We start from the raw sequence: 27,680 nt of genomic DNA on the forward strand, positions 1-27,680 counted from the left end.
CAAAAAAATTGATTATCAAATACGTGTCTTCTAGTTCAAATCTACATGGAAAGACAAATTGGAATAAATTGAACTTATATGATCATAGCATCAAGATGACCCATGAGGAGGCAAAATGTCAAGTCACACATTTGGTGACTATGCACGATGTTTCTTTATCATGCTGTACATCTATTTATTAAAGCCTTATACAGAGAAAGTGAGAAATACATTTAAGGGAATAGATCTGATAGACAGAGTGCCTGATGAACTATGGACATAGGTTCATGACATTGTACAGCAGACAAGAATCAAGACCATCCCCATTGAAAAGAAATGCAAAAAAGCAAAATGGCTATCTGAGGAAGCCTTAAAAATAGCTGTGAAAAGAAGAGAAGTGAAAAGCAAAGGAGAAAAAGAAAGATATTCCCATTTGAATGCAGTTCCAAAGAATAGCAAGGAGCGATAAGAAAGCCTTCCTTAGCGATCAATGCAAAGAAATAGATAAAACAACAGAATGGGAAAGACTAGACATCTCTTTGAGAAAATTTGAGATACCAAGGGAAAATTTCATGCAAAGATGGGCTTGATAAAGGACAGAAATGGTATGGACCTAAAAGAAGCAGAAGATATGAAGAAGAGGTGGCAAGAATACACAGAGGAACTGTACAAAAAAAGAGCTTCACGATGAAGATAATCACGATGGTGTGATCACTGACCTAGAGCCAGACATCCTGGAATGTGAAGTCAAGTGGGCCTTAGAAAGCATCACTAAAAACAAAGCTAGTGGTGGTGATGGAATTCCAGTTAAGCTATTTCAAATCCTGAAAGATGATGCTGTGAAAGTGCTGCACTCAAAATGCCAGCAAATTTGGAAAACTCAGCAGTGGCCACAAGACCGGAAAAGATGAGTTTTCATTCCAATCCCAAAGAAAGGCAATGCCAAAGAATGCTCAAACTACCACACAATTACACTCATCTCACATGCTAGTAAAGTAATGCTCAAAATTCCGCAAGCCAGGCTTCAGCAATATGTGAACTGTGGACGTCCAGATGTTTAAGCTAGTTTTAGGAAAGGCAGAGGAGCCAGAGATCAAATTGCCAACATCTGCTGGATCATCGAAAAAGCAAGAGAGTTCCAGAAAAACATCGATTTCTGCTTTATTGATTATACCAAAGCCTTTGACTGTGTGGATCACAATAAACTGTGGAAAATTCTGAAAGAGATGGGAATACCAGACCACCTGACCTGCCTCTTGAGAAACCTATATGCAGGTCAGGAAGCAACAGTTAGAACTGGACATGGAACAACAGACTGGTTCCAAATAGGAAAAGGAGTACTTCAAGACTGTATATTGTCATCATGCTTATTTAACTTCTATGCAGAGTACATCATGAGAAACACTAGGCTGGAAAAAGACACAAGCTGGAATCAAGATTGCCAGGAGAAATATCAATAACCTCAGATATGCAGATGACACCACACTTATGGCAGAAAGTGAAGAGGAACTAAAAAACCTCTTGATGAAAGTGAAAGAGGAGAGTGAAAAAGTTGGCTTAAAGCTCAACATTCAGAAAACGAAGATCATGGCATCTGGTCCCATCACTTCATGGGAAATAGATAGGGAAACAGTGGAAACAGTGTCAGACTTTATTTTTTGGGGCTCCAAAATCCCTGCAGATGGTGATTGCAGCCATGAAATTAAAAGATGCTTAGTCCTTGGAAGGAAAGCTATGAACAACCTAAATAGCATATTCAAAAGCAGAGGCATTACTTTGCCAACAAAGGTCCACCTAGTCAAGGCTATGGTTTTTCCAGTGGTCATGTATGGATGTGAGAGTTGGATTATGAAGAAAGCTGAGCGCCAAAGAATTAATCTTTTTGAACTGTGGTTTTGGAGAAGACTCTTGCGAGTCCCTTGGACTGCAAGGAGATCCAACCAGTCCATTCTAAAGCAGACCAGTCCTGAATGTTCATTGGAAGGACTGATGCTGAGGCTGAAACTCCAATACTTTGGCCACTTTATGCAAAGAGTTGACTCATTGGAAAAGACCCTGATGCTGGGAGGGATTGGAGGCAGAAGGAGAAAGGGACGACAGAGGACGAGATGGCTGGATGGCATCACCGACTCAACGGACAAGAGTTTGGGTAGACTCTGGGAGTTGGTTATGAAAAGGGAGGCCTGGCGTGCTGCGATTCATGTGTTCTCAAAGAGTCGGAGACAATTGAGTGACTGAACTGAACAGAACTGATAAGATGTCTCCCCACAAGTGAGAGGTTTTATTAATTGAGGTGAAGGGTGGGTCACTGTATTTTACATTTTGTCACTTTATTTTTGTTCTGTCTGTACTTGGAAACTCCTACTGCTACCTACTAACATGACTCTTTCTGTTGTTTTTTGAAATATCTCCTCTTTCCTGATGTGTCACAAGTACACAAAGATGGTGAGTGAACAACATCAATTCATCCATTTCCCATGTCTTTCAAACTCAGGAGTCTCTTCTTTCCTCATGATCAGAGGATGATAGACAAGAGAGGCTGACATCCTGCTCAGTCATAGGATTCAGATCCACCAGTTTTTCTGTAGCAACAGGAATGTCTGTCCACCTCTCCTAGTTTCCTAGAAAATAGTCACTTGTTACTATAGTTACCTGAAATAAGTTTGGGTAATGGAAGGACCATGGATGTTCTCCTCAAATATAAGAGCATATGCCAAAAATAAAATGCTGTAGATTATTATAATTGCTCTCGGTTCTGTTCATTTGGATTATTGTATCAGTTAGCTGTTGCTGCATAACAAGCCATTCTATGTCAATTTGGGTACCATAATATCCTTACTATCCAATGAAGTTTTATTCTGGGGAGTTGTATTGATTTCTTTGTGTAGCTCATGAGTGTGTAGTCAGCTGTCAGTCTCTATACTGTGGTTTTTTTTTTTTAAACTTTACATAATTGTATTAGTTTTGCCAAATATCAAAATGAATCCACCACAGGTATACATGTGTTCCCCATCCTGAACCCTCCTCCCTCCTCCCTCCCCATTCCATCCCTCTGGGTCGTCCCAGTGCACCAGCCCCAAGCATCCAGTATCGTGCATCGAACCTGGACTGGCAACTCGTTTCATACATGATATCTTACATGTTTCAATGCCATTCTCCCAAATCTTCCCACCCTCTCCCTCTCTCACAGAGTCCATAAGACTGTTCTATACATCAGTGTCTCTTTTGCTGTCTTGTGTACAGGGTTATTGTTACCATCTTTCTAAATTCCATATATATGCATTAGTATACTGTATTGGTGTTTTTCTTTCTGGCTTACTTCACTCTGTATAATAGGCTTCAGTTTCATCCCCCTCATTAGAACTGATTCAAATGTATTCTTTTTAATGGCTGAGTAATACTCCATTGTGTATATGTACCACTGCTTTCTTATCCATTCATCTGCTGATGGACATCTAGGTTGCTTCCATGTCCTGGCTATTATAAACAGTGCTGTGATGAACATTGGGGTACACGTGTCTCTTTCCCTTCTGGTTTCCTCAGTGTGTATGCCCAGCAGTGGGATTGCTGGATCATAAGGCGGTTCTATTTTCAGTTTTTTAAGGAATCTCCACACTGTTCTCCATAGTGGCTGTAGTAGTTTGCATTCCCACCAACAGTGTAAGAGGGTTCCCTTTTCTCCACACTCTCTCCATCATTTATTACTTGTAGACTTTTGGATTGCAGCCATTCTGACTGGTGTGTAATGGTACCTCATAGTGGTTCTGATTTGCATTTCTCTGATAATGAGTGATGTTAAAGAAACTAAAGACCTATATATAGAAAATTATAAAACACTGGTGAAAGAAATCAAAGAGGACACTAACAGATGGAGAAATATACCATGTTCATGGATTGGAAGAATCAATATAGTGAAAATGAGTATACTACCCAAAGCAATCTATAGATTCAATGCAATCCCTATCAAGCTACCAACAGCATTCTTCACAGAGCTAGAACAAATAATTTCACAATTTGTATGGAAATACAAAAAACCTCGAATAGCCAAAGTGATCTTGAGAAAGAAGAATGGAACTGGAGGAATCAACCTACCTGACTTCAGGCTCTACTATACTGTATTTTTAAGGCTCATCCATGATGTTAGTAAGGTTGTAGTGCTTTTTTGTCTTGAATTAATTTATCTTCAGTTTTCTATAGTTCTGTTAAGACTAGTCATATATTTACAGAAAAGAATGAATTTACCATGTGAATTACTTAAATTTAGTTTCACTGTCCCTACAACTATAAATAATACTTGGCTTTCTTCCCTGTTAGATGACATATCTCCTACCTTTGTTAAATGAGAACCAGCAATCTATGCTTACATCCTACCCTTAGCCATACACCATTGAATTCTTTAAATTTAATTAAATAATCAGAGTATAATTGCACACACAAAACTGCATACTTAGAGTGTACAATTTGATAAATTAAAGGAGTTATACAAAAATTAAAGAGCATATTGCATGTTTCCAATTCTGTATAATTGGATAGTATAATTTAAAGCATATCTTTAAATGCTTTGTTACATAAGTATGAGAAATTTCAGTTCCTTGAGCCTCAGTTTGCATATTTCTGAAGGTATTGTGGGGATACTAAGCCAAACTTCACGTGGATGCTCTGAGAAATACATGAAAGGTGTAGTTCATTTTTCAGTCCAAAGAACACAAGGGTAAATGTTGTATATGATTATCTGTGTGCTTGTATACATTTTTCTTTCAAATAAACACAATCATACACACACATATACACACATGGACACAACTGTTAATTCCTCTGTGTTAAAAGGAAACCTGAGAGAAATAGAAATGGAAACAATGAACATTTTGGGTTTTCACTGGTGATCAGATGGTTAAGAATCCGCCTTTCAATGCAGGGGACATGGGTTCAATCCCTAGTCAGGGAAGTAAGATCCCACATACCACGGGGCAACTAAACCCATGCACCACAACTAGAGCCTACATGCTGCAACTAGAGAAACCTACAAGCGACAACTACTGAGATTGCTTGATCTCGAGTTCATGCACAGCAAATAGAGAAGCTTGCACACCACTACAAAGAGCCTGTACACTGTAGAGACCCCCCCCCAAAAAAAAGGTTGAACATTAGAATTATCATGAAGCAGAAGAATGTAGAAATATAGACACAAAATTTTAAAGTACAATAGGTGACCTCAACTTGCATAATGGGTTCATTTTATACCATAATATCACAAGGCATCCTGGTCAGGCAATATTTACAATTATGTAATGCAGCCAAAGATGGAGAAGCTCTATACAGTCAGCAAAAACAAGACCAGGAGCTGACTGTGGCTCAGACCATAAACTCCTTATGGTCAAATTCAGACTGAAATTGAGGAAAGTAGGGGAAAACCACTAGACCATTCAGGTATGACCTAAATCAAATCCCTTATGATTATACAGTAGAAGTGAGAAATAGATTTAAGGGCCTAGATCTGATAGATAGAGTGCCTGATGAGCTACGGAATGAGATTCATGACACTGTAGAGGAGACAGGGATCAAGACCATCCCCATGGAAAAGAAATGCAAAAAAGCAAAATGGCTGTCTGCGGAGGCCTTAAAAATAGCTGTGAAAAGAAGAGAAGCTAAAAGCAAAGAAGAAAAGGAAAGATATAAACATCTGAATGCAGAGTTCCAAAGAATAGCAAGAAGAGATAAGAAAGCCTTCTTCAGTGATCAATGCAAAGAAATAGAGGAAAACAACAGAATGGCAAAGACTAGAGATCTCTTCAAGAAAATCAGAGATACCAAAGGAACATTTCATGCAAAGATGGGCTCGATAAAGGACAGAAATGGTATGGACCTAACAGAAGCAGAAGATATTAAGAAGAGATGGCAAGAATACACAGAAGAACTGTACAAAAAAGATCTTCACGACCCAGATAATCACGATGGTGTGATCACTGACCTAGAGCCAGACATCCTGGAATGTGAAGTCAAGTGGGCCTTAGAAAGCATCACTACGAACAAAGCTAGTGGAGGTGATGGAATTCCAGTTGAGCTATTTCAAATCCTGAAAGATGATGCTGTGAAAGTGCTGCACTCAATATGCCAGCAAATTTGGAAAACTCAGCAGTGGCCACAGGACTGGAAAAGGTCCGTTTTCATTCCAATCCCAAAAAAAGGCAATGCCAAAGAATGCTCAAACTACAGCACAATTGCACTGACCTCACACGCTAGTAAAGTAATGCTTAAAATTCTGCAAGCCAGGTTTCAGCAATATGTGAACCGTGAACTTCCTGATGTTCAAGCTGGTTTTAGAAAAGGCAGAGGAACCAGAGATCAAATTGCCAACATCCGCTGGATCATGGAAAAGGCAAGAGAGTTCCAGAAAAACATCTATTTCTGCTTTATTGACCATGCCAAAGTATTTGACTGTGTGGATCACAATAAACTGTGGAAAATTCTGAAAGAGATGGGAATATCAGAACACCTGATCTGCCTCTTGAGAAATGTGTATGCAGGTCAAGAAGCAACAGTTAGAACTGGACATGGAACAACAGACTTGTTCCAAATAGGAAAAGGAGTTCATCAAGGCTGTATATTGTCACTCTGTTTATTTAACTTCTATGTAGAGTACATCATGAGAAACGGTGAACTGGAAGAAGCACAAGCTGGAATCAAGATTGCCGGGAGAAATATCAATAACCTCAGATATGCAGATGACACCACCCTGATGGCAGAAAGTGAAGAGGAACTCAAAAGCCTCCTGATGAAGGTGAAAGTGGAGAGTGAAAAAGTTGGCTTAAAGCTCAACATTCAGAAAACGAAGATCACGGCATCCAGTCCCATCACTTCATGGGAAATAGATGGGGAAACAGTGGAAACAGTGTCAGACTTTATTTTTCTGGGCTCCAAAATCACTGCAGATGGTGACTGCAGCCATAAAATTAAAAGACGCTTACTCCTTGGAAGGAAAGTTATGACCAACCTAGATAGCGTATTCAAAAACAGAGACATTACTTTGCCAACAGAGGTTCATCTAGTCAAGGCTATGGTTTTTCCTGTGGTCATGTATGGATGTGAGTTGGACTGTGAAGAAGGCTGAGCGCCAAAGAATTGATGCTTTTGAACTGTGGTGTTGGAGAAGACTCTTGAGAGTCCCTTGGACTGCAAGGAGATCCAACCAGTCCATTCTGAAGGAGATCAGCCCTGGGATTTCTTTGGAAGAACTGATGCTAAAGGTGAAACTCCAGTACTTTGGCCACCTGATGCGAAGAGTTGACTCATTGGAAAAGACTCTGATGCTGGGAGGGATTGGGGACAAGAGGAGAAGGGGACGCCAGAGGATGAGATGGCTCGATGGCATTAATGACTCGATGGACATGAGTCTGGGTGAACTCCAGGTGTTGTTGATGGACAGGGAGGGCTGGCATGCTGCGATTCATGGGGTCTCAAAGAGTCAGACACAACTGAGCGACTGATCTAATCTGAATGAGGAGTTCACTGTATCAGCTAATGAAGTGGAAGACCTTGAAATTGATTTAAATGATTTTTTTTTCCTATGTATGCTTTTCCACATAAAATGTCCTTATCCAGTCAGCTAGCTAATGAATAAATTGAGAAGTTTATAATCAATTCTTGTAAACAAATTTTATTGAATAAATGTCTATATTAGATTCATGTTGCTGTTGTAAAATAATGCCAAATAAGTTGCTTAAAATAAGCCAATATATGCTTTTATAGTTCGGGTGTCAAAAGCTTTAAATGAGTCTTGCTGGTCTAATATCAAATGTTGGGGTGGCAGTACAAGATGGCAGCATAAAAAGATCCTAAACTCACCACAACCCATGGACACCCCAAATCTACAGCTACATGTGGATAAATTTCCTCAGAAAACTAGCTGAATATCTGTGCTGCTGTGCTGTGCTTAGTCACTCAGTTGTGCCCAACTCTTTGTGACCCCCATGGACTGTAACCTACCAGGCTTCTCTGTCCATGGGGATACTCCAGGCAAGAATACTGAAGTTGGTTGCATGCCCTCCTCCAGGGGATCTTCTCAACACAGGGTCAAACCGAGGTCTCCTGCATTCGAGGAAGATTCTTTACCATCTGAGCCACCAGAGAAGCCCATGAATACTGGAGTGGATAGCCTATCCCTTTCCTAAGGGATCTTCCTGACCCTGAAATCAAACTGGTGTCTCCTGCATTGCAGGCAGATTCTTTACCAGCTGACCTATCAGGGAAGCCCCAGCTGGACATCTGCTCCACAACAAAGGATAATAGGACCACATCAACATGGCAGAAGAGGCAGAGAAGTAGTCTCTTCAAAAACCCCACCCCCAGCATAGTAACCCACAAATGGGCTGGATTTCACATTTACAGGGATCTTTTCCTGGTGACTCAAGATGGTAAAGAGTCTGCCTGCAGTGCGGAAGACCCAGGTTCAATCCCTGGACTGGGAAGATCCCCTGGAGAAAGAAATGGCAACCCACTCAAGTATTCTTGCCTGGGAAATCCCATGGACAGAGGAGCCTGGCAGACTACAGTCCATGGGGTCACGAAGAGTTGGACATGACTGAGTGACTTCACTTTTTCAAGACGATAAGTTTGTGCAGTACATTTTATGTGTCAACCCTTGGAACCTGCACCAGAAAGACAAGTCACCAAAATATGTGACAATAGGGTTATTTCCAGAAGACCCCAAAGTCAGTGTGGAAGGGAAAACTTGGGATAAAATGCTAGAAGTTTGGAACTCAAGAAGGCAGAAGAGTTCGTGGAGAAGGATTAGTATAAACAGGATTCACCTGTCTTCTAACTTGGTCTCTGGGGAACAGAAAATCATTACGAGAAACTTCTCTCTAGACCAGTTCACTGGGAGAAATCACGTGCTTAAGGATGGAATAACAAGAGGGAAATGTCCCTAATGACCAAATCTAGGCATCCATAAATATCTCACATGCTGCAGTCCTTCTGCTTCTGCCACCTCAGAGTAGAGGAGACATGCTCATTGCTTTTGGAGTCCTGCATCTGCAAAGGGGCTTTAGTTCCTCTTACTGTCTTGTCTGAGAACACAGCTTCAGACTCCATCATAAACCATCCTTAAGGAATTCAGACTTCCACACAAGATCTTCCTTTTAAAGAACCTAACTAGGTGGGTCTAAGGACTCACAGATACTTCAGGTAAGATTCAGAGACAATGGAAGATGAAAAGTTTTACCCAAGGTCACAAGAGATTCTCAGGAGACTAGTTCAGAGCCAAGACTTGGACATGTCTCTTTGTTGGTTGGCTAATTTATTTATAAGTACTTTATTAATGGCTTTTCAGGTGGCACAGTGGTAAAGAATCTGCCTGCCAGACTTTAATTATATTTCACTTATTTTTTTAATACTGCCATATTTAACCTAGTTTTGTTTCCAGCTCATTTTCAATTTTTTCCATATATGTGCACACATTTATAAAAACCAAAATGTGAACCAAGCAGAAGAGATTCTTGCTCATGTGAATATTATAATAGAGAAAACAGAACACAATAAAATAAATGCATGAATAACATAACATCCTCAGGGATAATCCATCTGAAGAATAGAGACAGATAGTTGCGGCAAATGCAGTATATTACAGAGTATAAGCTGGGGAGAACTTTGCACAAGGTATAAGGAGCAGAACCTGGACTAGTGTCAAAAAGGAAACTTACTGGATATGTCCAAAAGGAAAAAAAAAATTACAGCCCAAGAGTAACAAAGAAGAATTACACAGAGAAAAATAAGAGAAAGGCCAACCTCATTCACTATTGGACCATATGAAAACTAGTGTGGTAAATAAATAGGAATAGGTACAGGATTAAAAACTAGATCAGGGACCTGACACTGATGACATGATGAAGCAAGTGGAGCAATAAAGGTCCAGTGGTCTGTGCTCCCTTGAATCCAAGGTACTTCAGCACCCAAACAGCTGCCTCTTCTCTCTGAAACCTGGCTCCTCTGTTGGGCTCTTTATTCATATTGATTTTCCCTCATTAGCAGGAACTGCCCTTTTAAAAGTTTTCTTGCCTTTACTGCAGTGCACTTCAGACTTTTTGACTAAGTCCCAAAGTAAGATATGCATTTTACATCATGATCCTGGGGTGATCGCAAAGATTCAGACTCCACAACTGCACATGCACACTGGCATGTCTGTATAGACAAACATAGACAAACACACATATACACACACAGACAGGTACCTACCCATGCATATGACTGAGCAAAGAGGGTCAGAAATGATTTTGTGTGTATCCTTACTAGTTATGATACACTCTGATACTTTTTGTGGGTTTCATTTATTATTTTCTATTTAATTTTTGCAAATCATAGTTCAAACCCCCAATGGGACCTAATCTGAGAACATGAAAACATTCCTCTTGCTTGTTCTCCATGCCTAGTCTAGTATTCCCCTGCATCTTTTCTGTCTCTCATTGTCTTTTATTAGCAGCAATTTTTGTGAGGCCATATTCTTTCAAGTCCATGCAATATATATTGAATTAGTTACAGTTCACCAGTAAATCTGCTTGGAATGGGGTAGGGAAAAGGTACTGAATGTGTATAACATTGCTCCATGTGTCAAGGTTCTCACAGTCTAGCAGGGGAAAAAGACACGGGATTAAATAAAAGTTACAGAGAGGAGAATAGCCCCACCACAGTGCTCTGTGTGTGTGTGTGTGTGTGTGTGTGTGTGTGTGTGAACTTGTGTACACCAAAATGTTCCCCTGAAAATACAGATGACAGAATGTCAACCAAATATGAAAACAAAAAGTGGATTTATTTTTGTGCTCAGGATTCCTTGGAAATAAAATTAATAAGGTGCAAAGAACAACTTGTGAATTACAGACTCCCTGTACCTTAGGGTCAGAGAAGGCAATAGCACCCCTCTCCAGTACTCTTGCCTGGACAATCTCATGCATGGAGGAGCCTGGTAGGCTGCAGTCCATGGGGTCACTACGAGTCAGACGCGACTGAGCGACTTCACTTTCACTTTTCACTTTTCACTTTCATGCATTGGAGAAGGAAATGGCAACCCACTCCAGTACTCTTGCCTGGAGAATCCCAGGGACGGGGAAGCCTGGTGGGCTGCCGTCTATGGGGTCGCACAGAGTCGGACACGACTGAAGCGACTTAGCAGCAGCAGCAGCAGTACCTTAAGGTTGAGTAGCAGCAGGAAGGTCACTTCATTTCTTAGCATCCTCTGGCCCCCTCTCTCATCACCCTCCCTCTTGTATCTTCCCCTTGGGAAACTGGCTTCTTTGGAACCTGAATATCTGAAACAGGTGTCTCCTTCAGGGCCTTTGCAGCGGCCATTCCTTCTACCAGGCAGGCCTCTCTTCCTTGAGATCTCTGTTCAAATGTTACCGACTTTGCCAGCCTACCTGAACACCTAGTAAAGAATAATACCCCAGCCTCTCTCCCTTATGCCCCCTTTTCCTTCATTTTACCTGTCACCATTTAACATGTTATATGATTTTATATGATTTTGCTAACATTATTTCTCCATCATCCAATTATAGGAACTTTTGTCTCTCAGCACTCTACCTCTTGCCTTGAAGCTGGTAAGTACTCAATTTATGAGCCCCAAAGGATTGACAGAAATCTCATTAAAAGTATGCAATACCTGAACTCTTGGGGAAATGGCTGCAAAAGAACAGGAATTTGTAATCAGAGATGGAATAGGGAATGCCCTGAAGGGGAAAGATTTCACCCCAAAATTCTAGGCATTGATTTCATGACTGCAAAATATAAATTGTATCATTTGACTATGCCAGTAATGCTCATTTTTGTGAAAAGTGGTCATATCATTTTGGGGGATTTAATTCCAGGTCATTCCCTCTACCACATGGAGCCAGAGAATGATACACATATTTCAGAATTTCTTCTTCTTGGACTATCAAATGAACCAGAACTTCAGCCCCTCATATTTGGGCTTTTCCTCACCATGTACCTGATCACTGTGTTTGGAAACCTGCTCATCATCCTGGCCATCAGCTCAGACTCCCACCTCCACACCCCCATGTACTTCTTCCTCTTCAACCTGTCCTTTGTAGACATCTACTTCACCTCCACCACCATCCCAAAGATGATGTGGAATATCCAGATGCAGAGCAAAGTTATCACCTATGAAGGCTGCATCAACCAGATATACTTTCTACTACTCTTTGCAGGGTTGGATGACTTCCTCCTGACTGTGATGGCCTATGACCGGTTTGTGGCCATCTGCCACCCCCTGCACTACACAGTCATCATGAACTCCCGGCTCTGTGGACTGCTGGTTCTAGTGTCATGGATGATGAGTGCCCTGAATTCCTTGATACAAATCTTAATGATGTTGCGGCTGTCCTTCTGTAGAGTCCCGGAGATCCCCAACTTTTTCTGTGAACTCAATCAGGTAGTCCGAAGTGCCTGTTCTGACACCTTTCTTAATGACATGATGGTGTATGTTGCAGCTGGGCTGCTGAGTGGTGGTCCTTTCATTGGTATCCTTTACTCTTACTCTAAGATAGTTGCCTCCATACGAGGAATCTCATCGGCTCGGGGGAAGTACAGAGCATTTTCCACCTGTGCATCTCACCTCTCAGTTGTCTCCTTATTTTATTGTACAATCCTAGGAGTGTACCTTAACCCTGCTGATGCCCACAACTCACACTCAAGTGCAATAGCCTCAGTGATGTACACTGTGGTCACCCCGATGCTGAACCCCTTCATCTACAGTCTTCGGAATAAAGACATAAAAGAGGCTCTGAAAAGATTCATTGAGCGATAAAAGGACAAACTCTTCTACAGCTAATAAGTGGATCCAGAAATTGCCATTCTTCCATTAGACTGTGAATATATAATTTCTCTTTTCTATTGCTTCCTTAATTTTACATTTTTTGACTTCAACTTCTGTTTATATGTAAATAATGCAATTTGTTAATCTTTCCCATTTATTTCATTTTCCTGCTTTCACATATTTTCTTCCAAACTTATATCAGAAATATTTGCAAATTCCCTTTTATTTCTTGAGTCTATGTGAATTTCTTAAGAACAGTATCTTTTCAAGTGACATATATCATTTCAAGTTTTTTTTCTTTTATTTTACTAAAAGAATAGTTAGAAGTTGTATTACTCATATTGAATAAGCTCTACTTGGCACCTTCACTATGTAATTTAAGTAACTCACTTTATCAGGCCTTTTCTTCTATCTCATACAGAAAAATGACTGAGAACCACAGACCTACAGCAAGAGAACTAGAAATTTTTCATGTTCTAATCACCACACACACCTTACTCACTTCATAGCTTTGTTTTTTTTTAATTTAATTTATTTATTTTAATTGGAGGCTAATTACAATATTGTAGTGGTTTTTGCCATACACTGATATGAATCAGCTATGGGTGTACCTGTGTTCCCCATCCTGAACCCCCCTCCCACCTCCCTCCCCATCCCATCCCACTGGGTTATCCCAGTGCACCAGCCGTGAGCACCCTGTTTCATGCATTGAACCTGGACTGGTGATCTATTTCACATATGATAATATACATGTGTCACTGCTATTCTCTCAAATCATCCAACCCTCGCCTTCTTCCACAGAGTCCAAAAGTCTGTTCTTCACATCTGTGTCTCTTTTGCTGTCTCGCATACAGGGTTATCATTACCATCTTTCTAAATTCCATATATATGCATTAGTATACTGTATTGGTGTTTTCCTTTCTGGCTTACTTCACTCTGTATAATAGGCTCCACTTTCATCCACCTCATTAGAACTGATTCAAATGTATTCTTTTTAATGGCTGAGAAATATTCCATTGTGTATATGTACCACAGCTTTCTTATCCATTCATCTGCTGATGGACATCTAGGTTGCGTCCATGTCCTGACTATTATAAACAGTGCTGCGATGAACTTTGGGGTACACATGTCTCTTTCAATTCTGGTTTCCTCAGTGTGTATGCCCAGCAGTGGGATTGCTGGGTCATAAGGCAGTTCTATTTCCAGTTTTTTAAGGAATCTCCACACTGTTCTCCATAGTGGCTGTACTAGTTTGCATTCCCACCAACAGTGTAAGAGGGTTCCCTTTTCTCCACACCCTCTCCAGCATATATTGTTTGTAGATTTTTGGATAGGAGCCATTCTGACCAGTGTGCGATGATACCTCATTGTGGTTTTGATTTGCATTTCCCTGATAATCGGTTTAATCACCTCACCCTTCTGAACCACAATTTTGCAAGTTTAGAATGAAGCTTATAATTGTATATCCTCATAAGATGTTCTGTTGCAAAGTAACAAATGAGACAACAGATATAAGATGCTATGTTCAGTCCATGGTGCATTAAAAGATCTATGTGGATCTCTTATCATTACCAAGTTTTTTTATGATTAAAGGACTGAACCCTAGCTTTTCACTTGTGTTAAAACAGAAAACACCTCATTGATGTGTCAAAAGTGTTTTGAAGTCAGGGATTATTTTACCTATGGTTTCAGAGCAAAGGAACACAGCTTTATCCCTTATTGAAGAGGAAATAATAATTTTCTGGAGATATCAGGAGCTGCATTCCCATCACAAAATAGTGCTTTTGAAACCCAAGGAACCTAGTCGAGACAGGTTCCTCAGACTTAGATTTGGAGGACACTTTGACTCAGGGTTGCAAAACGTGTCACTGTTAGAACTCTGGGATACAGGATTGTTCATGGAGTAGTAATAAGAATTTGGATAGACTTGACTTCTAACGTGGTCTCCTGGGAATGACCAATCAGCTGAAAAAATTCCATTCTGTCCAGACAAGTTCCCCTGAGGAAATGATGTATTTGAAGATTGAGGTAATAGTGGAAAATGTGCTGAACACGTATAATGAGCAGATAAAGCAAATACACAGAGCTATAAATATCTCCACTGCTGCAGTGTCTGAGCAGCTCCACCTTGAGCTGAACGGGGCATTCTTAAGTATGATTCAGAGACCCATGCTTCACTCTTTCCTTCTTTCCTGTCTGGATTCAGAGCTTCAGTCTCCACCATCAACCCTTCAGGAGGAATTTGGACTTCCACACACAGACCTTCCGCTCAGACTTCCTATCTGGGTGAGTCTGAAAGGCCAGCAGGAGAAAGTCAGAGAGCATGAAACCCAAAAACATTTACCTGAGGTCACAAGAAAGCCCAAACTGCTGGTCCAGAGACAAGGTTGTCTTAATAATCTGTAATCAATTTGTTTAATATGTAAAAAAGACAAGTGCCTATTGCATTCAGCAACTCAAGAATTGTTGATAATTATGTGATGGGGATGGAAACCTAGTTAGGGGAGACTCAAGAAGAAATGGCAGGAACAGTGGTGTCAGTAAAATTCGAACATTTCCAAGGAGATTTGCAGTTTAAGAAAGTAGGGAAACATACTATTTGGTCGAGTGGCATGCAGTGAAGTGATGACATCTTATGTATTTATTTTTGATTTTTGAGATGGGGTATATTTGAGCATGTTCTATATAAATAAGAAAGATACAGATCAATGGAATAGCTACTACTTGGAAGCTTACAGTTCTTAAGACACACATTTCATAGAATCTTTTCTCACATTGAGTATTCACTTGAAAAAAATGTATTTAGTATACAGAGTCACATTATGCTAAAAGGCTTAATTTTGCATTAGGTTCATTACCTGGGAGGCTGAATATATTTGGGGGATGATTAATCATTTGCTTCTCTATTACATATTATCTATACACATTGTTTCATATACTGGCATTTGAGTGTTATTGTTCCTTTCTTTTTTGCTCTATCATTTCCTCTGTAATTTTATTCATACCTCTATGAAGGCAATAGAATGTATAAAGCAGGTGAGGTCTTCGATGATTTGGATCTACCATTTTAATGGAGAAATATTTCAGAATAAAATAAACGCATATATTGCAAAGTGTCATCAGATACAAATCACATGAAGGAAGGGATGGGTTCTGTGGTGTTTATAGGATTTTTTAGGGTATATTATGAGGAGTTTATCACAGGTGGGACAAGTCTCAGAAACAGAGGTAGAGTGTGACCAAGGGGTTTTCCACCCAAAAAAAAAAATCAAAGCACAGGATTAAAAAAGAAAAATGTATACCTGTGGTGGATTCATTTTGATATTTGGCAAATCTAATACAGTTATGTAAAGTTTAAAAATAAAATAAAATTTAAAAAAATAAAAAAAAAAAAGAAATGTAAAAAAGAAAAATGATAGGGGACTTACATATTGGCTCAGTAGTGAAGAATCCACCTGCCAGTGTAGGAGACATGGTCCAATCCCTGATCCAGGAAGATCCCACATGCTGTGGAGCAACTAGGCCTGTGCACCACAACTATTGAGACCATGATCTAGAGCCCAGGAGGTGCAACTACTCAAGCCCACACACACTAGAGCCTGGACTCTGCAACGGGAAGTCACAGCAATGAGAAAGCCGCACCACAACTAGAGAGTAGCCCCTGCTCGTTGCATCTAGAGAAAAATCCGCACAACAATGTAGACCCAACACAATCAAAGTTAAATAAATAAAAGTGTTAATATATGACAAAACCAATACAATATTGTAAAGTTAAAAAATAAAATTAAATTAAAAAAAGAAAAATAGGAAAAAGCAGAAAAATAAATAAATAAAATAAAAAGAAAGAAAGGCAATAGAAGGGAAAGTCTCATTCCCTACTGGACCATATGAAAATAAGTGTGGACAAATACACAGGAATAAATATGGAATAAAGAATTGACCGAGGGCCTGATGTGGACACGGTAGTGAGGCACTGGAGGAATAGAAGTGCAGTCAGTGTGTGGGCCCTTGAGTCTGAGGTCACTTCAGCCTCACACTGCTGTCTGGTCCTTCTGCAACCTGCTCTTGCCTTGGCCTCCATTTATACTCCTTCTCCCTTGGCAGGGACTGGTCTCTTACCAGTGTCTTCTTGCATTTATTGCAGTGGGTAAGAAACTTTTTTGACTCTGCCCCAGCTAAGATATGCCTTTTATACGTGATCCAACCATACCTGCATGCATGGGCATGAGCATACACAAACACAGGCATCTGAACAAAGAGAATCAGAAAAATCCTACTGTATATGATGCAGTCTGACATTTTAATTTTGCATTTTATTTTTTCTACCCTATTTTATTCTTACAAACTACATAGTCTGAACCTCCAATAGGTGTGAATCTCAGAATATGGGAAATGTTTCTCCAGCATGTCTTTTAAAGCTCTGTTAATGTTCCCCTGGTCCTTTTTGGTGATTTCTGTGAGAACATGTCTTTTTCATTCCTTCATGCAGTATGTATTTATTCAGGTACTGCTCACAACTAAACAAAATCTAAGGGGTTGAAGAGTATGGCACGTATAGTCTAGCAGAGAATAACAGATGCAGAATTAATTAAAACCTCATAATGATAACCCTGTAGCTAAATGACTGTAAGTGAAATTCCCTGTTTTCTGTACACATGTTTTAAAAAGAGAAGAATTCATGAAAGAAATGATCTGAAAAAGAAGATGGTGTTTTGGAGATAGGGAGGGGTGGAAATTCCAAATAGAGTGGTTGATTCTCTAAGGAGGTGCATATCAGCTCTGAGGCTTGAGCCTGTGGCATCAAGTGAAGCTGTGACTCAAGTTGAATACTCATGAGATTGATGTGAGTGAAGGCAGCACAAGGCTGAAGTGGTGGCTCAGTCACATAGAGTCAAGGCTAGGATTTGAAGCTGTGGAGTTTGGGGCTGGTTTCACAGTGGGGAGTCACTGGGAGAGAAGGAAGTCAGGGAGTTGGTTGTTTTGAAACACAGCTGTTCCCTCTGACTAGCACACACTTCTACCCAGAGAGACTCATGTCTCCTTCTTTCTCTTTCTTGAAGTCTCTGATCAAATGTTTTCCAGGCTACCTGAATACCCAGTAAAAAAAAAATAATACCCTCATCAACTGTCTTCTTTATATTTGATCTATTTTCCTTTACAGCACCTGTCAACATATGATCATTTGTATGAGTTTTTAAATTTTTTTCTTATATGTTTTCTCCACCATTGAACTACATGACCTGTTGTCTCTCAGCACCCTCTCCTCTTTCTCCAGAATTTGGTAGGTCTTAAATTTGTATTCCCTCAAATGCATGACAAAATCCCTCATTACAAATGTAGAATACCTGACCACTGGGGGAAAACGCTGACTGTAAGATAGGCTTTCCTATTTTGAGATGGCACAAGAGATTGGCTTGAAGGGGAAATTTCTATACAAAGTCATGAATTTTTTTTTAATTTTATTTTATTTTTAAACTTTATATAATTGCATTAGTTTTGCCAAACATCAAAATGAATTCGCCACAAAACCACTATGAGGTACCATTTCACACCAGTCAGAATGGCTGCAATCTAAAAGTCTACAAGTAATAAATGCTGGAGAGGGTGTGGAGAAAAGGGAACCTTCTTACACTGTTGGTGGGAATGCAAACTAGTACAGCCACTATGTAGAACAGTGTGGAGATTCCTTAAAAAACTGGAAATAGAACTGCCTTATCATCCAGCAATCCCACTGCTGGGCATACACACTGAGGAAACCAGAAGGGAAAGAGACACGTGTACCCCAATGTTCATCGCAGCACTGTTTATAATAGCCAGGACATGGAAGCAACCTAGATGTCCATCAGCAGATGAATGGATAAGAAAGCTATGGTACATATACACAATGGAGTATTACTCAGCCATGAATATTTTTTGAATGCAAAATATAAATGTTAGAGTTCACCTATGTTTGCAATGTCAATTTTTGAAAAACTAGTCATGCTATTTTTTTGTTTCCAGGAAGTCATTTGCATCACATGGAACCCAGGAATGAGACACCAATTTCAGAATTTATTCTCCTGGGATTATCAAATGAACCAGAACTGCAGCCCCTCATATTTGGACTTTTCCTCTCCATGTACCTGATCACTGTGATTGGAAACCTGCTCATCATCCTGGCTGTCACCTCAGACTCCCACCTCCACACCCCCATGTACTTCTTTCTCTCCAATCTGTCCTTTGTAGACATCTGCTTTATCTCCACCACTGTCCCAAAGATGTTGAAGAACATAAGGACACAGAACAAAGTAATAACCTATGAAGGCTGCATCATCCAGATGTATTTTTTCATACTTTTTGCTACATTGGACATGTTCCTCTTGACCGTGATGGCCTATGACCGCTTTGTGGCCATCTGCCACCCCCTCCACTACACAGTCATCATGAAACCCCGGGTCTGTGGCCTGCTGGTTCTGCTCTCCTGGATCATGAGTGCTCTGAATTCCTTGATACAAAGCATAATGGTGTTGTGGCTAGCTTTCTGTACAGACTTGGAAATCCCCCACTTTTTCTGTGAAGTTAATCAAGTGGTTCAACTTGCTTGTTCTGACACTTTTCTTAATGACTTGTTGATGTATTTTGCAACTGGGGTGTATGGTGGCATTTCCCTCACTGGAATACTTTACTCATATTCTAAGGTAGTTTCCTCTATACTAGGAATTTCATCTGCTCGGGGGAAGTATAAAGCATTTTCTACCTGTGCCTCTCACCTCTCAGTTGTCTCTTTATTCTACTGTACAGTCCTGGGAGTATATCTTAGCTCTGCCGCTATTCACAGCTCACAATCAGGTGCTGTTTCCTCGGTGATGTACACTGTGGTCACACCCATGCTGAACCCCTTCATCTACAGTCTAAGGAATAAAGATATAAAGAGGGCTCTAAAAAGGATCATTGGGATGGCAGCTATATAAGGACCAGTTTTACTGGGGCTGGAGAAATGCCTGTGATTTTAGGGCTCAAAACCTCAGAGCCCAATTCTTTGATCAGGTTGCTGAAGTAGAACTTGATCTTTCTATTTATTTTCCCAAATTTCCATTTTTTTGAATTCAAGGCCTCTACATTATATTACCAAATGAAATTACATACTGGGGAATTGTACCAACTTCTATTGTGCTCCCCATGAGTGTGTAGTCAGCTGTAAATCTCTCTATATAAGCCTCTGAATGCAGAGTTCCAAAGAATAGCAAGAAGAGATAAGAAAGCCTTGCTCAGCGATCAATGCAAAGAAATACAGGAAAACAACAGAATGGGAAAGACTAGACATCTCTTCAAGAAAATTAGAGATACCAAGGGAACATTTCATGCAAAGATGGGCTCGATAAAGGACAGAAATTTTATGGACCTAAAAGAAGCAGAAGATACTAAGAAGAGGTGGCAAGAATACACAGAAGAACTGTACAAAAAAGAGCTTCACGACCCAGATAATCACGATGATGTGATCACTGACCTAGAGCCAGACATCCTGGAATGTGAAGTCAAGTGGGCCTTAGAAAGCATCACTATGGACAAAGCTAGTGGAGGTGATGGAATTCCAGTTGAGCTATTTCAAATCCTGAAAGATGATGCTGTGAAAGTGCTGTACTCAATATGCCAGCAAATTTGGAAAACTCAGCAGTGGCCACAGGACTGGAAAAGGTCAGTTTTCATTCCAATCCCAAAGAAAGGCAATGCCACAGAATGCTCAAACTACCACACAATTGCACTCATCTCGCATGCTAGTAAAGTAATGCTCAAAATTCTCCAAGCCAGGCTTCAGCAATATGTGAACCGTGAACTTCCAGATGTTCAAGCTAGTTTTAGAAAAGACAGAGGAATCAGAGATCAAATTGCCAACATTGCTGGATCATGGAAAAAGCAAGAGAGTTCCAGAAAAACATCTATTTCTGCTGTATTGACTATGCCAAAGCCTTTGACTGTATGGATCACAGTAAACTGTGGAAAATTCTGAAAGAGATGGGAATACCAGACCACCTGACCCGCCTCTTGAAAACTCTGTATGCAGGTCAGGAAGGAACAGTTAGAACTGAACATGGAACAACAGACTGGTTGCAAATAGGAAAAGGAGTACATCAAGGCTGTATATTGTCACCCTGCTTATTTAACTTATGTGCAGAGTACATCACGAGAAACGCTGGACTGGAGGAAGCGCAAGCTGGAATCAAGATTGCCAGGAGAAATATCAATAACCTCATATATGCAAATGACATCACCCTTATGGCAGAAACTGAAGAGGAACTAAAAAGTCTCTTGATGAAGGTGAAAGTGGAGAGTGAAAAAGTTGGTTTAAAGCTCAACATTCAGAAAACGAAGATCATGGCATCTGGTGCCATCTCTTCATGGGAAATAGATGGGGAAACAGTGGAAACCGTGTCAGACTTTATTTTGGGGGGCTCCAAAATCACTGCAGATGGTGACTGCAGCCATGAAATTAAAAGACGCTTCCTCCTTGGAAGGAAAGTTATGACCAACCTAGATAGCATATTCAAAAGCAAAGACATTACTTTGCCAACAAACATCCGTCTAGTCAAGGCTATGGTTTTTCCAGTGGTCATGTATGGATGTCAGAGTTGGACTGTGAAGAAAGCTGAGTGCTGAAGAATTGATGCTTTTGAACTCTGGTGTTGGAGAAGACTCTTGAGAGTCCCTTGGACTGCAAGGAGATTCAAGCAGTCCATTCTAAAGCAGACCAGTCTTGGGTGTTCATTGGAAGGACTGATGCTAAGGCTGAAACTCCAATAATTTGGCCACCTCATCTAAAGAGTTGACTCATTGGGAAAGACCCTGATGCTGAGATGGACTGGGGGCAGGAGGAGAAGGGGACAGAAGAGGATGAGATCACTGGATGGCATCACCGACTCGATGGACATGAGTTTGGGTAGACTCCGGGAGTTGGTGATGGACAAGGAGGCCTGGCGTGCTGCGATTTGTGGGGTCACAAAGAGTCAGACACAACTGAGTGACTGAACTGAACAGAACTGATAAGATGTCTCCCCACAAGTGAGAGGTTTTATTAATTGAGATGAAGGGTTGGTTACTGTATTTTACGTTTTGTCACTTTTTTTTTTGTCCTGTTTGTGCTTGAAAACTTCTAATGCTACCTACTAACATGACTCTTTCTGTTGTTTTATGAAATATCTCCTCTTTCCTGATGTGTCACAAGTACACAAAGATGGTGAGTGAACAACATCAATTCATCCATTTCCCATGTCTTTCAAACTCAGGAGTCTCTTCTTTCCTCATGATCAGAGGATGATCCACAAGAGAGGCTGACATCCTGTGCAGTCATATGAATCAGATTCACCAGTTTTTCTGTTACAGCAGGCATGTCTGTCCACCTCTCCTAGTTTCCTATAAAATAGTCACTTGTAACTATAGTTACCTGAAATAAGCTTGGGTAATGGAATGGCCATGGATGTTCTCCTCAAATATAAGACCATACCCCCCCCCCAAAAAAAATGCTGTAGGTTATTATAATTGCTCTCAGTTCTGTTCATTTGGATTATTGTATCAGTTAGCTGTTGCTGCATAACAAGCCATTCTATGTCAATTTGGGTACCATAATATCCTTACTTTCCAATGAAGTTTTATGCTGGGAAGTTGTATTGATTTCTTTGTGTAGCTCATTAGTGTGTAGTCAGCTGTCAGTCTCTATACTGTGTTTTTAAGGCTCATCCATGATGTTAGTAAGGCTGTAGTGCTTTTCTGTCTTGAATCAATTTATCTTCGGTTTACTATAGTTCTGTTAAGACTAGTCATATATTTACAGAAAAGAACGAGTTTACCATGCAAATAACTTAAATTTAGTTCCACTGTTCCTACACCCATAAATAATACTTGGCTTTCTTCCCTGTTAGATGACATATCTCCTACCTTTGTTAAATGAGAACCAGCTACCAATGCTTACATCCTACCCTTAGCCATACACCACTGAATTCTTTAAATTTAATTAAATAATCAGAGTATGCTGCTGCTGCTGCTAAGTCACTTCAGTTGTGTCCAACTCTGTGCAACCCCATAGACGGCAGCCCACCAGGCTCCCCCATCCCTGGGATCTCCAGGCAAGAATACTGCAGTGGGTTGCCATTTCCTTGTCCAATGCATGAAAGTGAAAAGTGAAAGTGAAGTCGCTCAGTCGTGTCCAACTCTTAGTGACCCCATGGACTGCAGCCTACCAGGCTCCTCTATCCATGGGATTTTCCAGGCAAGAGTACTGGAGTGGGGAGCCATTGCCTTTTCCAATCAGAGTATAATTGCACACAAAAATACTGCATACTTAGAGTGTACAATTTGATAAATTAAAGGAGTTATACAAAAATTAAAGAGCATATTGCACGTTTCCACTTCTGTGTAATTTGATAGTATAATTTAAAGCATATCTTTAAATGCTTTGTTATATAATTATGAGAAATTTCAGTTCCTTGAGCCTCAGTTTGCATATTTCTGAACGTATTGTGGGGGATGCTAAACAAAACTTCATATGGATGCTCTGAAAAATAAATGAAAGGTGTAGAAGTTCATTTTTCAGTCCAAAGAACACAAGGGTAAATGTTGTATCTGATTATCTGTGTGCTTGTATACATTTTTCTTTCAAATAAACACAATCATACACATACATATACACACGTGGACACAATTATTAATTCCTCTGTGTTAAAAGGAAACCTGAGGGAAATAGAAATGAAAACAATGAATATTTTGGGAGTTCACTGGTGATCAGGTGGTTTAGAATCCGCCTTTCAATGCAGGGGACATGGGTTCAATCCCTAGTCAGGAAAGTAAGATACCACATACCACGGGACAACTAAACCCATGCACAACTAGAGCCCACATGCTACAACTAGAGAAACCTACAAGCAACAACTTCTGAGATTGCTTGCTCTCGAGTTCATGCACAGCAAATAGAGAAGCTTGCACACCACAACAAAGAGCCTGTACACTGTAGAGACCCAAAAAAAGGTTGAACATTTGAATTATCATGAAGCATAAGAATGTAGAACTATAAACACAAAATTTTAAAGTACAATAGGTGACCTCAACTTGCATAATGGGTTCGTTTTCTACGATAATATCACAAGGCATCTTGGTCAGGCAATATTTACAATTATGTAATGAGGAGTTCATTGTATCAGCTAATGAAGTGGAATATCTTCAAATTGATTTAAATGATTTTTTTTCCTACATACGCTTTTCCACATAAAATGCCTTATCCAAGGTCAGCTAGCTAATGAATAAATTGAGAAGTTTAAAATCAATTCTTGTAAACAAATTTTATTGAATAAATGTCTATATTAGATTCATGTTGCTGTTGTAAAATAATGCCAAATAAGTTGCTTAAAATAAGAAAATATATGCTTTTATAGTTTGGGCGTCAAAAGCTTTAAATGAGTCTTGTTGGGCTAATATCAAATGTTGGGGTGGCAGTACAAAATTGAAGCATAGAAAGATCCTAAACTCACCACAACCCATGGACATGCCAAATCTACAGCTACATGTGGATTAATTTCCTCAGAAAACTAGCTGAATATTTGTGCTGCTGTGCTGTGCTTAGTCTCTCAGTTGTGTCCAACTCTTTGTGACCCCCATGGAATGTAACCTGCCAGGCTTCTCTGTCCATGGGGATACTCCAGGCAAGAATACTGAAGTTGGTTGCATGCCCTTCTACAAGGGATCTTCTCAACACAGAGTCAAACCGAGGTCTCCTGCATTCGAGGAAGATTCTTTACTATCTGAGCCACCAGGGAAGCCCATGAATACTGGAATGGATAGCCTATCCCTTTCCTAGGGGATCTTCCTGACCCTGGAATCAAACTCGTGTCTCCTGCATTGCAGACAGATTCTTTACCAGCTGAGCTATCAGGGAAGCCCCAGCTGAACATCTGCTCCAAAACAAAGGATAATAGGACCACATCAACATGGCAGAAGAGGCAGAGAAGTAGTTTCTTCAAAAACCCCACCCCCAGCATAGTAACCCACAAATGGGCTGGATTTTACATTTACAGGGATCTTTTCCTGGTGACTCAAGATGGTAAAGAGTCTGCCTGCAGTGCGGGAGACCCAGGTTCAATCCCTGGACCGGGAAGATCCCCTGGAGAAAGAAATGGCAACCCACTCAAGTATTCTTGCCTGGGAAATCCCATGGACAGAGGAGCCTGGCAGACTACAGTCCATGGGGGTCACGAAGAGTTGGGCACGACTGAGCGATTTCACTTTTTCCTTAAAGACGATAGGTTTGTGCGGTACATTTTATGTGTCAACCCTTGGAACCTGCACCAGAAAGACAAGACACCAAAATATGTGACAATAGGATTATTTCAAGAAGACCCCAAAGTCAGTGTGGAAGGGAAAACTTGGGATAACTGTGCTAGAAGTTTGGAACTCTAGAAGGCAGAAGAGTCATGGTCCATGCACGATACTGGATGCTTGGGGCTGGTGCACTGGGACGACCCAGAGGGATGGAATGGGGAGGGAGGAGGGAGGAGGGTTCAGGATGGGGAACACATGTATACCTGTGGCGGATTCATTTTGATATTTGGCAAAACTAATACAGTTATGTAAAGTTTAAAAATAAAATAAAATTTAAAAAAAAAAAAAAGAAGAGTCGTGGAGAAGGACTAGTACAAACAGGATTCACCTGACTTCTAACTTGGTCTCTGGGGAACAGAAAATCATTACAAGAAACTTCTCTCTAGACCAGTTCACTGGGAGAAATCACGTGCTTAAGGATGGAGTAACAAGAGGGAAATGTCCCTAATGACCAAATCTAGGCATCCATAAATATCTCACATGCTGCAGTCCTTCTGCTTCTGCCGCCTCAGAGTAGAGGAGACATGCTCATTGCTTTTGGAGTCCTGCATCTGCAAAGGGGCTTTAGTTCCTCTTGCTGTCTTGTCTGAGAACACAGCTTCAGACTCCATCATAAACCATCTTTAAGGAATTCAGACTTCCACACAAGATCTTCCTTTCAAAGAACCTAACTAGGTGGGTCTAAGGACTCACAGATACTTCAGGTAAGATTCAGAGACAATGGAAGATGAAAAGTTTTACCCAAGGTCACAAAAGATTCTCAGGAGACTAGTTCAGAGCCAAGACTTGGACATGTTTGTTTGTTGGTTGACTAATTTATTTATAAGTACTTTATTAGTGGATTTTCAGGTGGCACAGTGGTAAAGAATCTGCCTGCCAGACTTTAATTATATTTCACTTAATTATTTTTGATACTGCCATATTTACCTAGTTTTGTTTCCACCTCATTTTCCATTTTTTTCTGTATGTGTGCACACATTTATGAAAACAAAAATGTGAACCAAGCAGAGGAGATTCTTGCTCATGTGGATATTATAATAGAGAAAACAGAACACAATAAAATAAATGCATGAATAACATAACATCCTCAGGGATAATCCATCTGAAGAATGGAGACAGACAGTTGCGGCAAACACAGTATATTACAGAGTATGAGCTGGGGAGAACTTTGCACAAGGTATAAGGAGCAGAACCCGGACTAGTGTCAAAAAGGAAGCCTACTGGATGTGTCCAAAAGGAAAAAAAAAAAATTTACATCCCAAGAGTAACAAAGAAGAATTACATAGAGAAAAATAAGAGAAAGGCCAACCTCATTCACTATTGGACCATATGAAAACTAGTGTGGTAAATAAATAGGAATAGGTACAGGATTAAAAACTAGATCAGGGACCTGACACTGATGACATGATGAAGCAAGTGGAGCAATAAAGGTCCAGTGGTCTGTGCTCCCTTGAATCCAAGGTACTTCAGCACCCAAACAGCTGCCTCTTCTCTCTGAAACCTGGCTCCTCTGTTGGGCTCTTTATTCATATTGATTTTCCCTCATTAGCAGGAACTGCCCTTTTAAAAGTTTTCTTGCCTTTACTGCAGTGCACTTCAGACTTTTTGACTAAGTCCCAAAGTAAGATACGCCTTTCACATCCTGATCCTGGGTTGATTGCAAAGAATCAGACGTGACTCCACAACTGCACATGCACACTGGCATGTCTGTATAGACAAACATAGACAAACACACATATACACACACAGACAGGTACCTACCCATGCATATGACTGAGCAAAGAGGGTCAGAAATGATTTTGTGTGTATCCTTACTAGTTATGATACACTCTGATACTTTTTGTGGGTTTCATTTATTATTTTCTATTTAATTTTTGCAAACCATAGTTCAAACCCCCAATGGGACCTAATCTGAGAACATGAAAAAACATTCCTCTTGCTTGTTCTCCATGCCTAGTCTAGTAAGTCCCCTGCATCTTTTCTATCTCTTATTGTCTTTTATTAGCAGCAATTTTTGTGAGGCCATATTCTTTCAAGTCCATGCAATATATATTGAATTAGTTACAGTTTCCCACTAAATCTGCTCAGATTGGGGTAGGGAAAAGGTAGTGAATGTGTATAACATTGCTCCATGTGTCAAGGTTCTCACAGTCTAGCAGGGAAAAAAGACGTGGGATTAAATAAAAGTCACACAGAGAAGAATAGCCCCACCACAGTGTTGTGTGTGTGTGTGTTGTAGGCCATGAAAGTCCTCAAAGGAAGGATACATGAACTGGTCTACACCAAAATGTTCCCCTGAAAATACAGATGACAAAATGTCAGCCAAATATGAAAACAAAAAGTGGATTGATTTTTGTGCTCAGGATTCCTTGGAAATAAAATTAATAAGGTGCAAAGAACAACTTGTGAATTACAGACTCCCTGTATCTTAGGTCGGAGAAGGCGATGGCTCCCCACTCCAGTACTCTTGCCTGGAAAATCCCATGGATGGAGGAGCCTGGTAGGCTGCAGTCCATGGCGTCACTACGAGTCAGACGCGACTGAGCGACTTCACTTT

The 27,680-nt window shown here is 40.3% G+C and overlaps 2 protein-coding genes across 2 annotated transcripts; both read left to right on the top strand.

The window, feature by feature from the left end:
* The first annotated feature begins 11,848 nt into the window (after positions 1 to 11,848).
* Positions 11,849 to 12,772, top strand: LOC102391172 (olfactory receptor 7A17-like). The gene has a single exon (XM_006073532.2). The coding sequence runs from the start codon at positions 11,849 to 11,851 to the stop codon at positions 12,770 to 12,772; it is 924 nt and encodes a 307-aa protein (XP_006073594.2).
* A 5,999-nt stretch (positions 12,773 to 18,771) lies between these two features.
* Positions 18,772 to 19,731, top strand: LOC123335176 (olfactory receptor 7A17-like). The gene has a single exon (XM_044948255.2). The coding sequence runs from the start codon at positions 18,799 to 18,801 to the stop codon at positions 19,729 to 19,731; it is 933 nt and encodes a 310-aa protein (XP_044804190.2). The 5' UTR covers positions 18,772 to 18,798.
* The last annotated feature ends 7,949 nt before the right edge of the window (positions 19,732 to 27,680 follow it).

The sequence above is a fragment of the Bubalus bubalis genome, chromosome 9 (genome assembly GCF_019923935.1).
Source record: "Bubalus bubalis isolate 160015118507 breed Murrah chromosome 9, NDDB_SH_1, whole genome shotgun sequence".
NCBI classification, from domain to species: Eukaryota; Metazoa; Chordata; class Mammalia; order Artiodactyla; family Bovidae; genus Bubalus; species Bubalus bubalis.

Coding starts and splice junctions, on each gene's coding strand:
- LOC102391172 (XM_006073532.2), top strand. CDS start 11,849: ATGGAGCCAGAGAATGATACACATATTTCAGAATTTCTTCTTCTTGGA.
- LOC123335176 (XM_044948255.2), top strand. CDS start 18,799: ATGGAACCCAGGAATGAGACACCAATTTCAGAATTTATTCTCCTGGGA.